The 16,276-nt window shown below is 34.2% G+C and overlaps 1 protein-coding gene across 2 annotated transcripts in view; it reads left to right on the top strand.

The window, feature by feature from the left end:
* LOC117334432 (probable G-protein coupled receptor 139) overlaps positions 1–12,266 on the top strand; it is a 53,119-nt gene extending 40,853 nt beyond the window's left edge. For both annotated transcript variants that reach the window (XM_033894058.1, XM_033894057.1), the window contains exon 2: positions 7,420–12,266. In XM_033894058.1, the coding sequence (XP_033749949.1) occupies positions 7,429–8,661 (1,233 nt within the window). In that variant the 5' untranslated portion in view covers positions 7,420–7,428 and the 3' untranslated portion in view covers positions 8,662–12,266. The remainder of the gene's footprint in view (positions 1–7,419) is intronic.
* Positions 12,267–16,276: the final 4,010 nt, after the last annotated feature.

Genomic DNA, 16,276 nt, shown 5'->3' on the forward strand with positions numbered 1-16,276 from the left:
GTTCATACGACGTGCTGGTGGCCGAGACTACCAGTGTCTGTACCCCCTTCAGGTGAGTCCTGTCCTATCCACCCGGTACGTCCACAGGGTCGGACAGCTCCCTGGGATGGACATGGGCGTGGCTAAGTGGTCCTTCTGTCCTATGTCGAACTTCGTTACAATTTATCTACCACTTTTGCTAGTATACACATACACGTACACATAGAAAACTGGCATAATAAAGAAAATGCAGATTTCTACAATGAATTTAAGAAATCAAAGTCTGTTTCAATAAAATCGGAAATACATGTACCAGTATGCTGAAATAAAAACCTTTAAAGGCAATTGTTGAAATTACAGCCTTTAGGGAAACTGTAACGCTAACCTTAGCTTTTTGTTTGTTTGTTTTGTTTTTGTTTTTTGTTTTTTGTTCATTTTTAATTCATCAGCGATTTTAAACTCCGTGAACAGGAGATGAATTTAAATGAATTTGTCATGTGGTAGCTGGATACTTCGTCCGCCATACTCAACTTAATCCTTGGCAGGAAAGCTAGAAGATTATAATAAATGTTCAATTTTTACGAACCACTTCCTTGTGTAATTAAAAGATTTATGTCATTTTGTTTTTCCAAATTCCCATTTCCTTGAGAACGGGAAACAGCTGTCGTAAAATGCGTGTGTTTGTTGCGTTTGTTCTGACTTCACACCAATCCACCTCCGCACACACTCGGGATATTTATTGTACCAGCATAATTAATTTTTAATTCATATGTTAATTGATGTATGATTAAACAATTAACTAGTTGCGTCATTGTTTTACAACCAAATAAGTACATATAATTATGTTGTGTAGAATATCACATACATCAAAGTATCAAGAAGACAAATTGTATGAATAAGTCATTTTCAAAAAACAATTACCTTAAAAAAGTAATTTTGTATTTGTGCAACTTATTAGTTTTCTTCTATTGCATTAACATTGGGATTGCACAACCTTAAACCCCTCCTCCCGCAATGCGCATGCGAACGTTCCATTTCCTGTCGCGGCGATTGAGGCGGTACTGCAGCGGAAATATCGTAGACATCAGTGAATCGGTAAAGACACATTGTAGGAAATGTTTAGGAAATCAAACTTGAGTACCTTAGAAGTAGGATTCCTCTACGTAATTGAATATTGATCAGTACATAATTCACCACAGCTAGACAACAGACGATCGAGGACTCCGAAATCGAATGTTATTTCCGTAAACTCTATTCTGTGTAATCAGTTTAACATGCCTTACGTGTTGTGGCGTGACAATGACCACTTTATATGTACTCTTACATAATACGTGTGGGTTGTTGGTTTATCAAAATCTCATTCATTCGATTTCTTGTTGTCACTGAGAATAGTCCGCTCCTTCTAAGCCTGAAGATCTAAACATGTTCTTTGTTTAAACATGATGTATTGTACATGAATACACAACAGAATTAGATGTCAGTTTTTTCCCTTTGATTAAGATTTTGCTACAGTTTTGGATTGATTTCCGCCGTGCACATCAAGATTGCATCCAGATTTCCTTCAACAGAAGGACTTTTATATTGGCTGCAGTTTCACTGTACTTTTTACAGATTTTAAGCTTCCTATCACATGCTGATAATTGGGACCCTGTCTATAGTATGATGAATCAGGACGCTCACCATTCACACGTTGATATTAAAATGTTTTGACTTAATTCTGTCCTGTAGCTTTCTCAGATTTCGCGTAAAAAGGAACCTGAACAAAACCGCTAATTTAAGCACCACACGAATTTATAACTGTGATTTCTCTGAAGACGATAATTCCTCGAGAATAGGTAATGCTGAATATCTAAGATCACTTAAAAATTACAGGACATTTACGTCGTAAACAAATAAAAATAGCCAATATGTGGAAAAGTTTAAATCTTACGTAAATATCTATATCCGAAAATCAAAACACTTGACTGGGGAATGCGATGCACGTGTTACATAATGTAACACGTTTATGGGAGGTGAACGCTCGTGAATTCTGTAGTATTTTCAGCAGATCCGCGTTGCCAATAACAACATTTTAAACATATAACTGTTCGAATTTCGGGCAAGGGCTGATAATTAATTCTGGCCTTTGGTTGACTCCACGTGCAATGGAATGACCAGTCAATGCCATGTATTCAAATGGCCACAGACGATGTTGGCTGGAGAGGGACATTCCACAAATACATCTGTCGCTTTCTATTTGGGATGTAAGGTAGACATATTCCGGACCTACGAGTGTTATCAGCATATCCATCACTGTTTTGGTCCCAACAGAATTTTCGAAGGTTTCATTGACTATGTGAAATTGATCATTGCGTATTTGGCTGCTACAATCAGGTACTGTCTAGCATTTGTATGTATAGATCAGTATTTTGTATGTGTAGATCAGTATGTTGTATGTGTAAATCAGTATGTTGTATGTGTAGATCAGTATTTTGTATGTGTAGATCAGTATGTTGTATGTGTAGATCAGTATGTTGTATGTGTAGATCAGTATGTTGTATGTGTAGATCAGTATTTTGTATGTGTAGATCAGTATGTTGTATGTGTAGATCAGTATGTTGTATGTGTAGATCAGTATGTTGTATGTATAGATCAGTATTTTGTATGTGTAGATCAGTATGTTGTATGTGTAGATCAGTATTTTGTATGTGTAGATCAGTATGTTGTATGTGTAGATCAGTATGTTGTATGTGTAGATCAGTATGTTGTATGTGTAGATCAGTATTTTGTATGTGTAGATCAGTATTTTGTATTTGTAGATCAGTATTTTGTATGTGTAGATCAGTATTTTGTATGTGTAGATCAGTATTTTGTATGTGTAGATCAGTATTTTGTATGTGTAGATCAGTATGTTGTATGTATAGATCTGTATTTTGTATTTGTAGATCAGTATTTTGTATTTGTAGATCAGTATGTTGTATGTGTAGATCAGTATGTTGTATGTGTAGATCAGTATGTTGTATGTGTAGATCAGTATTTTGTATGTGTAGATCAGTATGTTGTATGTGTAGATCAGTATGTTGTATGTGTAGATCAGTATGTTGTATGTGTAGATCAGTATTTTGTATGTTTAGATCAGTATTTTGTATGTGTAGATCAGTATGTTGTATGTGTAGATCAGTATGTTGTATGTATAGATCAGTATTTTGTATGTGTAGATCAGTATGTTGTATGTGTAGATCAGTATTTTGTATGTGTAGATCAGTATGTTGTATGTGTAGATCAGTATGTTGTATGTGTAGATCAGTATCTTGTATGTGTAGATTTGTATTTTGTATGTGTAGATCAGTATGTTGTATGTGTAGATCAGTATGTTGTATGTGTAGATCAGTATGTTGTATGTATAGATCTGTATTTTGTATGTGTAGATCAGTATTTTGTATGTGTAGATCAGTATTTTGTTTGTGTAGATCAGTATTTTGTATTCGTAGATCAGTATTTTGTATGTATAGATCAGTATTTTGTATGTGGAGATCAGTATTTTGTATGTATAGATCAGTATTTTGTATTTGTAGATCAGTATTTTGTTTGTGTAGATCAGTATTTTGTATGTGTAGATCAGTATTTTGTATGTGTAGATCAGTATGTTGTATGTGTAGATCAGTATTTTTTATGTGTAGATCAGTATTTTGTATGTTTACATCAGTATTTCATTTTGTATGTTTAGATCGGTATTTCGTATGTGTAGATCAGTAAATGGTCCATACTCACCTGAGGTCGGTGTAGTATAAAGTCTGTTCACCACAAATTGTGTTTATTGATTTTGTCGTGAAGTTTCTGATACAAGTTGGTATTTCAAATAAACGACAGTAATTGATTGCGCATATCGGACGCTATCAACGCATTTACTAATTTATAAGGAGCTATTAACACCCCTGACAGTATACGGGTACCTAGCATGTTTGGTAGAAGTCACACATCCCTACCTACAATCATTCATCAATCTGCACTGTATGACCTCATTGTTTAGTAATAGACATCGATAATATTGTTCTAGTAATATACTTTTGATAATATCGATGAAGTGCTATCTTCAATATTTACATTTCAAACGATATGTGAATTAATAACCTCATATAGCACGAGCGATTCTGGCGATTGATTGACACATTAGATATGCTTCAAGACCAGTGGATGTACAATGTATAAGCATATTCTTCACAGAAAATATCTTGATATATATTGATATATATTATGTAAACATATGATTTGATCGATATTACGGATGTAACGCCATGCTGTCTGCTAAATAGTATACTGTTTATTTTACTGTATTGAAACTCTACCTTACGTCTCATCATTGTCAGTATTTACTGATGTCGTGTGTGACTTTATACATGTTGAAACCAACAATTCACTGAGTCATTCTGGCGTCAGTGATGGCTCAGGAGATATACAATGTTAATGTCCTACGAGATTCTATGGAGGGGACCACAAGTTGGATCCACTGAATTAGGTACATCGTACCGTCCTCAAAAATGTCCTTATTATGTTGATTGGATGTTAACCAATCAACAAACCGACCAGTCATCCCAAAGATTAAAAAAAAAAAAAAAAAAACTTGTGCTAAAGCGCCAGATCTTTATAAAGCTCAGAATAGCTTCTTACGGTCCTTTGCGTTTTCATCTACCGTACAAATATACCCTTTGGAATAGTAACGTGTCACTTTGCAGACGTCATTTGAGTGCAAATGTTAAGATGTCAAATTATCAATATCTGTCGTGCGTACAAGTCCGTGTTTGTCACGAGACACAGACAGTTCTCATGAACGCGACTCAAGAATTCAACAAAATATCCTGGTTAAATATATGTCAAAGATAGGTACATACTGATAAAAAATTCATGTCGAGTTATATTGGGTTTCGTTCAATAAAAATTCATCCCCTCGGGATATTCTTCTACAATCATATTTCTGCATGCCATTACCGTCGATAAATATTTAACACCTTAAAAGCGAGCTATTTATTATGATTCCCTTTGTATTACAGTAAAATAGTGTAAAACAGTAGTGAAGCTTTATCTCTACCTGAACATACTGATCATGATATACGTGCGTACATTTCATTATCATGCCTTAGTCCGTTAAAATCGATTGTTCTTTCATGTTTAACAAAGGATTATTGACCGTCCTGAGATTGGTATCTCAATTTATCTTAAGATGCACGAAATGTTGGATAGAGATTATGTAAAGAGCACAGCTTTGAAGGTAGGAGGATCAACACAGTATACCTTCAGGCTCTGGTTTCAATGCCGTTCTTCTCCATATAAAACATAATCAGATTTATGAAAAATATTATTGCTAAGGAATTCTCCTTAAATCATATAATGCATTCCTTCGAAAAATATTCCAGCTAAAACATATTTCCTTAAGTTCAGAAATATAGGAAAGGTAGGGCCAGTTACCTATATGATAAAATAAGGTATTCAGGGAATCCATTTGGAATAGGGGATAAACTCCCGTGTCTTCTACTTCGTGGCACGAAAGTGAGCAGATGACAAATAGCCGATTTAGCAGGGTTCTAACGATTTATTTTAGAACACAGTTAGGGAAGGTTATGGGCCGAGTCCTCCATCTGGGACGATCCTGCATGTTGCAAAATTGCTTCCTAATGTCCTTTGGTTAACGTTCAGCTATAAGAATGGTTAACGCTACACCTTATAGAACCAAAATCCCAACCCGTAATTCTGTAGAGGAAACTCAAATTAGTCGCCTCGTAGCAAATCAGGCACGAACACCTGCACAGGTATTCTCATAAGTGCAAAGTCTCATGCATGAATGATTTCGTTCCTTTCACAAAAAAAAATCATATTCATATAAATCATATCTCGGCAATATTGTTTGGCATAAATCAATAATTATTTGCATGGTGTTGAATTTGATGAGACTTGATTATTTTTGAAATTATGTTGATGAATATCTTTCTCATTAATATATGTCCTGCATTTGTTTGAAATTAAAATGAAATGCTTTAATTGGCATCGAACGGTTTTTACTTTTGAATATCTCTATAGACGTGTTTTACATGTAATTAGGAAAGGTAAATCCCAGGTGTTCAGCCGAGGTCTGTGGGTGATCGCTTATCTGAGCCCATCAATCACGTATCTCTAGTTTCCTGATATATCTAATGTATACAAATGGAACATTTATTTTTAGATCCCCTAATAGATTAAGTCTCATTACCAACCTATTTTGGACCCGGGAATACTAAAGTTCATTTGATCTTTCTAAATAAAATTGGATAAAGTTCAAGTTAACCAAATGCTGCCAGATGTTGAAATGAATCGAAGCGTCAAAAAACGAAATGCACGTGAGTTCTTTTCAAGTTTCCGATATGCAAAGACATGTGCATCTAGTGAAAAAATGAAAATGTATTTATTGCCGACAGGTTTTTCGATAAAAGATGGCTAATTATGAAATTATATCCTATATTTATCAAATTCTTCGCTATGCATTGGTCGATCAGTTATCTTTTAAAAACAGGAAGCCAGCATGATTTTCAAACCGAACAACCCGTTTTAATGAGGCATAACTGAATATAGAGCAATATATAGGTTAAAATATCAAAAAGAAAATGGATCCTCATGTTTTTTTCTTTCATTTTTTATGTGTTAAATATATTTTTATACGAAATTGTTAAATTTCTGAACATCTTCGTTTGTTTATAGGATACATATTTTGTTATGATGGATTAAGTTTTGTTTTAAATCATCGAACTAGATAAAACTGACGATAGGGTAACAAAACTGATTCTAACATTTTATAGTACACGGGAACATAACTTTAAGTGTCTTTAGTTGAAATCCATTTTACAGATTTATACACAACCAATACGATACTTTTACTTATCAAATCGTGTTAGGGGAATGACTGGGGTTTATATACAATTATTGACGCCAAATTTCTGTCTGAATTCATGATTTAGTTTAAGCCATGATATCGTTATACATGGTATGAATCAGCTGAATTTGATGAATATATCATATTGATGGATTCATTGGTACATGAACGAAGACGATGATGTCGGTATATGTACATACATAATTTTGGTGTGTATGTTTGTGTTATGATTGTTCCTGATGTTTACGAATGATACGAATTTGCATTGGATCCCTCTGAATACTCATTAGAAAGCAGCAAAAATTCAATCTAAATCTAATTCTCTAGATATGCACAAGTAGATGGTGTGTTCTTGGTAATATTTTGACTTATTGTTTGTCTCGGATATATAACGAAAAATCTACCTGGTCAATGTGAAGTAGTGGGTATTCCGTATTCTGAGTGAGTGAACAAATAAACATGCAAAAGTTCGATATAATTTCATATAAAACATCATTCTACAAATATATGATGAAATATTCGATAAGATTTTTATAATAACAATTAATTGTCTATCTTTTCAGGAAGCCAGCATGACGAATACCTCGACGATATTATATGACGTTACGGCGAGTTTCCCGTCTCTGTTGAACCATACGGATGATGCGGGAGACAATGGAACGCCCAGTACGGTATGGGATATATACAAACAACACTGCCCGGAGGCCACGATGATTGACAAGTATCTTACGCCATATGTTTACGTCGTCGGCTTTCCGGGAAATATTCTTGCTCTTGTGATTTGGCTGCAGAAAAGAATGAGGAATTCGTCCGGATACTATCTAGCTGCTCTTGCTTTGGCAGATTTAGTGTTTCTGTTGCTGCAGATAGTGTATGAACTGAACGAGAAATGGGGCATTCGATGTTTAGATGTCGAATTCGTGTGTGAATTTTATCCCATTATTTTCTTGACATCACAATACCTGTCACCGTTGTTGGTATTAGCTTTTACAGTGGAAAGATATATTTCAATATGTCATCCGTTTTCAAGAGAGAAGTTCTGCACGACGAAAAGGGCGAAAATAGTCATTGCATGTCTCTTCATATTTTCGTTTCTTATCAACGGAATACAAGGATATTTTTGGCACTACGACAGCGGAGGCCGCTGCAGTCTGAGAGCGGAAGTAGTGAGAAATAATGAATCCTCATTCTGGTCTATTTGGACATGGTGTGTTGAAGCGATGGTATTCTTCCTTGTTCCAATTCTCATTCTCGTCTTCAATATCCTTGTAATCGTGGAGGCGAAACGACTGTCAAAGTTTGAGAAGACGCAGTTACAATCACGGACTCACAAGAACTCGGCCACAACAGTGATGTTGCTTGCCGTGTCTTTTTACCAAATCTTCACCACTTTGCCTGTCACGATCGTCGTGACTTTGTATTATAGTTTTCCCATGGGGGATTCTGCGAATTTAAACCCCCCTGATGCTATTTGGCAAAGGCATTTTGACTATGTGTACATCAAGACAATTATTGAGGAGATTGGATTAACTCATTATGCATGTAATTTCTACATTTACTGTATAACTGGTAAAGTATTTAGACAAGAGTTCAAGCGACTCTGGAGGTCGCTTGTGTGCCTGAAAATGAAATCGGCTTTACCCAATTGGACCACTGAGTACACGAGTCTGCGGGGTAGTTTGCGTAATAATCCCAAAAATCTGACAGTGCGCATGTCCAATGGTCACGCAAATGGACTAAGCACAACGAGCACTACGAATGGTGTTCAGCCGATTGTTGATGAACCATCGGAAACAACACTGTGAATGATGACGTCATACAATTGTGCATATTTTATGATATTAATGTTATATTGTTTACAGATATCCGCTGAAATCATTTCTGCTTGACGTTTCATAGAAAAAGAATACATGTTGCACTATTGTACATTTACATTACATATTATTAAAGCCAATCTTTACCGCCATAATATTTAAACAGATACATCAATGTATTGTTTATGAATTATTTTGGAATGCCAAGAAATCTCTGGTGAGAACTGGGTGTTAACGGCGATTCCGACATGTTACTAGGTTCATTTACATCAAACTTTAATGGTTCAATAACACATTTTCAATGAGAAACAAGTGCTATTTTCAAAAGATCCAAAGTAAACTGTTTATTTATTTATTCATATATGTGCCAGGACAGAATGATTTCATTCAGAAATTTCATGCAATAATAAAGACACACAATAAGAACCTTTCTTCCTGTAAAATACATTAAGGAAATTTTAATAACATATAACGGCTGGTTTCTGATATCAAAATGCTCTCTAAAATCCTTAACTACAAATAATTCCATGATAAATCATTCAGAAGTGTATTTTTCAATTTCAACGAAACTACCACTTAAAACCACATTTCAGAATAATTTATTTTATTTTCACTGAAAATAGGGTATACATAGGGTATTGTTGTAAAGTTTTTTTGTGTAATGGATTAAATGCTCTTAAAAAGCTTAAACAAATCACAAACAATTTCAATGTAAATAAGGACTGAGACATATCACCGCTAAAGACCACACAAAGTCTGCCCAATCTACACTCATCAAACATCTGTTAAGACTACCATTACGACAGTGTTCTGTCATAGTGGCATACATGTTTCATCATTGAAATACTCGAGCAGGCTTATCGTATTTACATTTTCATGTAGCCTCGTTTTCATGTCGCGTTTCTATTTTAAGCGTCTATATATAGTTTGAAGTGATATCTCTTTCTTATAAATATTAATTATCAAAAAGGCATTTAGATTCATATTTATTCGTCAATCATTCTCTATTTATCTGGACTACATCATATTAAATTGAAGGAAAATGTGGAAATATAGCTTTTCTGATGTCTGCGTTTGGTGGTGAGTGATATTCTCGCGGAATGCACATAAAAAGATCTAAGAAGAGTTTACAATTTATGTTTGTGTGTTTAACATTAAGTTTGCTTTTTGTTTGATATACTCAGAAAGAAACTTCCACTTCCTTTAAATAATTAATAACACTTATTTTAATCTTTAGTGTCTTAAAGGAATGAATTTGGTTTATAAATGCAGGATTAATCATTTCATTTTTTTGTTTATTTTAATGTATGTATCATCGATCATGTCTTTATAAATCAAAAGAAATGTTTCTTAACGTTATGTAAAACAAAATTGCATTGCTTTTTGGAATTCCATTATATCGACGAAGCCCACAATGACGGGGACTAAACTATTTCAGCAGATATTTTAATGTCATGTCTACAAAGTTATCATGGTCGTCATTTACTACCAAATTTACTCACAAAAACAAAGTGCAATGTACAGCCAATATTTAACATTACGTTCAATGTCTAATTTCTGAAACTTAATTCTATGTTATATTGATATATTATGGTGCCACACACTGCTAAGGAAATGTATAAATTGTCTTTTTATTCTTAAATGTGTTTTAACATGACCCCAAGAGCAAATGTCAGCTTCTCTAGTTGTAATAAATTGTCGCGTAAGTCGTAACTGTTTGGCAGTCTACACAAATGTAGTTTCTTGTTCTTATATGTACAAGTTTTTCGTGATTAAGGAAACCGGCTGAAATGACTTTAATGTATAAAGGTTAATTGTCTTGTTACCGCCAAACGTTTAGCTTTAAGTCAACGACAGGCAGATGTTGGAACCGTAGCTTATCTTTACAATACGAGGGGACGATGCTCGGAGTCTTATATCGTCTTTGATGAATATATACTCTTGCCCGGTGATAAGTCATTTTCGGTTGTTTTGAATTAAATGATACAATACTTATATGTCGTAAGCTTCGTTAAACTTTTGACATGTGATAGCAAAACTTCGCCATTAGCAATTCCATCAGTGTGAAAATATAATTGTTACATGATTAAAAGCAAGAATCAGGGTTAATATTATGATTTTGTAATTACCCATAAAAGAATCAGGTCAAGACAAGGTCGGTAATGTTTCATACCATCGTTCCACACAAAGAATCTTGTTTTAATTAAATACAATTTGTTATTATACTGCTTTTACATTGATATGTTAAGGTTTCCTGGCTTTGCAAACGTTAAGGAATGTATTCTCTTACTAATATCTAAATTAGTCATAATTTGAATCATTCATAGCACATTGAGTTTTCTCCTGATTCGTATATGATCCAATATCTGAACAATAGGTACATCAATATGTAATTGGTAAGTAATTGACGAAATGGAATGGAATTCTAAATGAAAAGCTATCAAAAGGATTATACTATTAGAGTTTTGTCTAACATCTCTAAAATGCATTTTATGTTCATATTTTGTGAATATTTGCAGACGAATTCCCATTATACTTGTCTGTTAACATGTTAACATTTGCATTAATGCTCATGTATATGTAATTCGCGAACGGAGATGATGTATGTCCTCCTAGTATGTGATGTTACAGCATGCACAGTTGGAGAAAATTTATCAATATATATTTGGTTTATTATTTTTTATCGATTCACAGAAGATATCGCGATTTTCAAGTGCCTTTTATTTCAGACTGGAAAGTGGGAAAAAGATATAATGGTGTTAATTTTTCCTCATATACTATCGGGATAATGTTGAATACTTTATTGTGTTTTTGGATTGTAAAAGTAAGGTACTTTAAAAAAATGTCTGTAGGTTACTTACATACTATACAACAATAGGAATATCTATACGGTCACAAACAGTAAGTTAATATGTCGGTTTGGTCAAAACTTAAATATAGGAACATTTTTTTTTAAGTTTGCGCCTTTTCCAGAATTGACCAGAAAAAAGGCATGCAAGTCAACTAATTTGTTCTGGATCAGCTTAGCTTTACTTGTATGTTTGCATTTCGCTTGAATATCTATAAAAACTACTTTTACAAGGCAAAATGTGCATGTACATAATAAGAACATTCTTACAGGCTCCACGCTTATTTCTTATCTTTTCCTGAATATTGTTATACAGTTGCCATTCACTGCATGTATATGATATGCGATTTTTTGCGAAAAAATGTAGCTCGCTAAATGTGCCTGATTTGTAATAACTCACAAGTGATTTGTACATATTGCAGTGCGTTGTAAATGAACAATAATTTATTATGATAAGAAGTTTTTTTTATTCATTCAACATCATACAACATGGAAGTGTTTAGGAGATGTCATTTGTAGTACCATGTCTTACTAATTATCTAAAATGTCTACTTTAGTGACTATTACCTAATCAAAGTTTACAGCAAGACTGTAACACTATAAAATACAATATATGTATATATGTACACATTGTTTGTATCATAATTTGGTATGAAGCACCGAACATTCTAGACCACGACATCCATTAGTTAAAAACGCCTTCATTATCTCTCCAATTTTGAAATAAATTATAGTTTTGAACAGAAAATCTTCTATAACCTTGTATTTCTTTTGTAGAAGTTATCAACTTCATGGAGTTTATTGTTAAAAAAATCTGTTTTCCTCGCCTTATATACATTGAGGAAAATGTCTAATATTATCATTGTAATTCATCCAATATTATACTTACATGTTTATGCATTTGTTCATCGGTTACAAATTATATAAAATAACTATTAATTTTGTGAGTATGATTTTGTTTTTTGTCGATATCTCATCTTTAATGTTACTTTTTCAATTTAATCATATTGAGAAAATGACATTGTTGGAAAAAAAATCACAAATGTCACATCAAATTTCGAAAAATATGCCCCCATGCAGATTTTTCATGAAAATGTCAAAAGCTAAATATTGATGCGTAATCTTGAAAAATGAACCTCTTGATGTTGTCGCTAAATATAGCTTGTGTATATACTCTAACATAGCTCACAAACATTGAGAAAGAATATGCGAATCCTCTTACTGAAATGAAGATCAGTTTAAAACTTTCCAATACATTGCAAGAAAAGTTAAATACCATGATGTCAAAATAGAATCAAATGGATGCAATCGTATACTTGCTATACGTAGAGCGCTGATTTATAAATTTAAAAGCAAGCATCGGAATATGTAATTAATGCACTAGCTAATTTGACACCCACTTCAATTAAAATATCAGTATGGACATTAGACAGGCGCCTGACACGAGATACACCAAAGACTCCGATTGCAATCCCATTAGTACAACATGCAGGTACACGTCGATGTACCTCAGGAACCATGAGTCAGGATCAGTAATCCTAATTTCACCTTTGATCAACATTGATCACCGAAAACTGAAAGGACAGTAGAAAGAACTAATTGAACTGGGGGAAATTCTAGATAACTTTGTTGTTACTTAAGCAATGCTTTGAAATCTATTTTATGTCTTATTAGGTGAAGGAACGTTCCTGAAGTAGAGATTACATGGGTGTTACGATGGTGACATAGCACTGCTTTTATCTGCCATCGTCATTGCACTATTGTATTATTGCCAAAAAAAAAAAATATTTACAAATGCTGGTAGGTATGAAAAATAAAACCTACAAAAGCAGTAAATTTGAAAAAAGATAATGAATAATAAATAAGTTTAAATAAGCTTTATTTGTCCATCTAAAATCGCGTTGAATATTTATTGACGTTGTATAACAGAGTAAGGTACAATTGTACTACACTATTGACGCTGTGTAATATTACGAGGTACAAATGTACCACACTATTGACGCCGTGTAACATAATGAGGTACAAATGTACCACAGTATTGACGCTTTGTAACAGAGTAAGGTACAAATGTACCGCATTATTGACGCTGTGTAACAGACCAAGGTACAAATGTACCACACTATTGACGCTGTGTAACAGAGTAAGGTACACATGTATCACACTATTGACGCTGTGTAACAGACCAAGGTACAAATGTACCACACTATTGATGCTGTGTAACAGAGTAAGGTTCACATGTACCACACTATTGACGCTGTGTAACAGACCAAGGTACAAATGTACCACACTATTGACGCTGTGTAACATAATGAGGTACAAATGTACCACACTATTGACGCTTTGTAACAGAGTAAGGTACAAATGTACCACACTATTGACGCTGTGTAACAGAGTAAGGTACACATGTACCACACTATTGACGCTGTGTAACATAATGAGGTACAAATGTACTACACTATTGACGCCGTGTAACAGAGTAAGGTACAAATGTACCACAGTATTGACGCTTTGTAACATAATGAGGTACAAATGTACTACACTATTGACGCCGTGTAACAGAGTAAGGTACAAATGTACCACAGTATTGACGCTTTGTAACATAATGAGGTACAAATGTACTACACTATTGACGCTTTGTAATAGAGTAAGGTACAAATGTACCACAGTATTGACGCTTTGTAACATAATGAGGTACAAATGTACTACACTATTGACGCTGTGTAACAGAGTAAGGTACAAATGTACCACAGTATTGACGCTTTGTAACATAATGAGGTACAAATGTACTACACTATTGACGCTTTGTAACAGACCAAGGTACAAATGTACCACACTATTGACGCTGTGTAACATAATGAGGTACAACTGTATCACACTATTGACGCCGTGTAACAGAGTAAGGTACAAATGTACCACACTATTGACGTTGTGTAACAGACCAAGGTACAACTGTACCACATTATTGACGCTGTGTAACAGACCAAGGCACAAATGTACCACACTATTGACACTGTGTAGCATTACGAGGTACAAATGTACACTATTGACGCTGTGTAACAGACCAAGGTACAAATGTACCACAGTTTGCCGTTATGTAACAGAGTAAGGTACAAATGTACCACATTATTGTCGTTATGTAACAGAGCAAGGTACAGATCTAACACACTATTGACGCCGTGTCAGCGCGAGGTACACATGTACAATAGTTTTGACGCCGAATAGCAGCGCGAGGTTCAAATTTACACCTTTTCTGAAGCTGTCTGACATTGCCAGTTACCACTTTGTTGACACGTATTTCATTTCGAGATACCACTTTGTTCATCACGTCAGATTTTTCATTTTCCCACTGTCTTTTCTATTCTTAGTTAAATACTTAACAATGTATTCTTTGAATATGTGTGACTTGAAGATTGAATGCGATGCCAAACAGTGTTTCCCCAGTGAATGTATTATGTAACACTCTTCTATAGAACAATCGCACAGTCTAGCCAAAGTAAATCATTATAGGGACATAATTACCCACATATAAGGCAATAGTCTAAGACGATGCGGGTGTGACCATTGAATGTTCGATACGAGTGAAGCATTGGATCAACGTCTGTTTAATAGTAGCTGTCATTGTCTGAAGGTCTCTGGAGCTTTGCGAATTATATCATGAGAGACGTAAGGCAGAACATGGCACAGCGGAAAATAAGATTTCTCTCTACGATTTTATTGGGTAGCTCAGATAATTGCCTGAAGCTATAACCACAGAAAGGGCAAGGTATAAAAGCGGCATAATAGAGGGAATTCTGTTTCACGCATGTATCTGAAAGTTGGGCAGTATTAGGTAGATATCCGCGATTAAGGCTATTGAGAGTGTGGTATTACTTGGATATGACCTGACTTTATATGGCGGGTGTTGTCGAATTAGACGACGCTTACTCTCTGTAAACACCTGGTCTTATTCATCTTGTACAAATTCAAAGATATCCATGTAAATATAAAGTTTGTGAATAGTTTGTACATATTGTATTGACTTTGTGTTAAAATAACGAAAACGTTCACTTTTCGATGATTTCTTTTTATTTCAAACTTGCCGTCTAAATAACCTTTACAAGCAATACAGCCGAAGGTATTAGATAACTTAGACTTGATTTTCTTTTTTTGCCAGGAAGACAAATAGAAATCAAAGTGTGGTTGGAATATAATAGTTTAACATTTAACGCCGCCATACCATTCGTGACCAACATGAGGAAATGTTTTACATGATACAATTTATTATTGTATCTACATTTGTATGTTAAAAATAACAGTTCACAACCATAGCGATTGGAATGATACTAGCCAAATTTAATTAGCTCCGTCATCAGCTAAACCTAAACTCTTTGAAACAGACATTAGATGAGTGTCAGCTCTATTTTTTTCCACTTCAGACGCATTTAAATTGTAATATTTAGCTAATAAATGCATATATGTGTATAAGATATACAGCCAAAATGCTGCTTTACCGTTTATTATTGATGACATACAGAATGATTAATTAATGAGATTTTAGAAAATAACGCCGACTAGCTCACGGTATATATATGTAAACGAATATACAAACTATATAGACGCTTTTTTCTCTTTTCTGTAAGAAATGATAACAAATCAAACACCAGAGAGGAATATGCACAGTGACAAGTGTCATTAAGGACTTGTTGAAAAATTGAATAAAAATGCATAGAACACCATTAGAGTATGTGTATAAGAGTAGTATCTGAATAAGACTATCGA

This window comes from Pecten maximus, chromosome 9 (assembly GCF_902652985.1).
Source record: "Pecten maximus chromosome 9, xPecMax1.1, whole genome shotgun sequence".
NCBI lineage: Eukaryota > Metazoa > Mollusca > Bivalvia > Pectinida > Pectinidae > Pecten > Pecten maximus.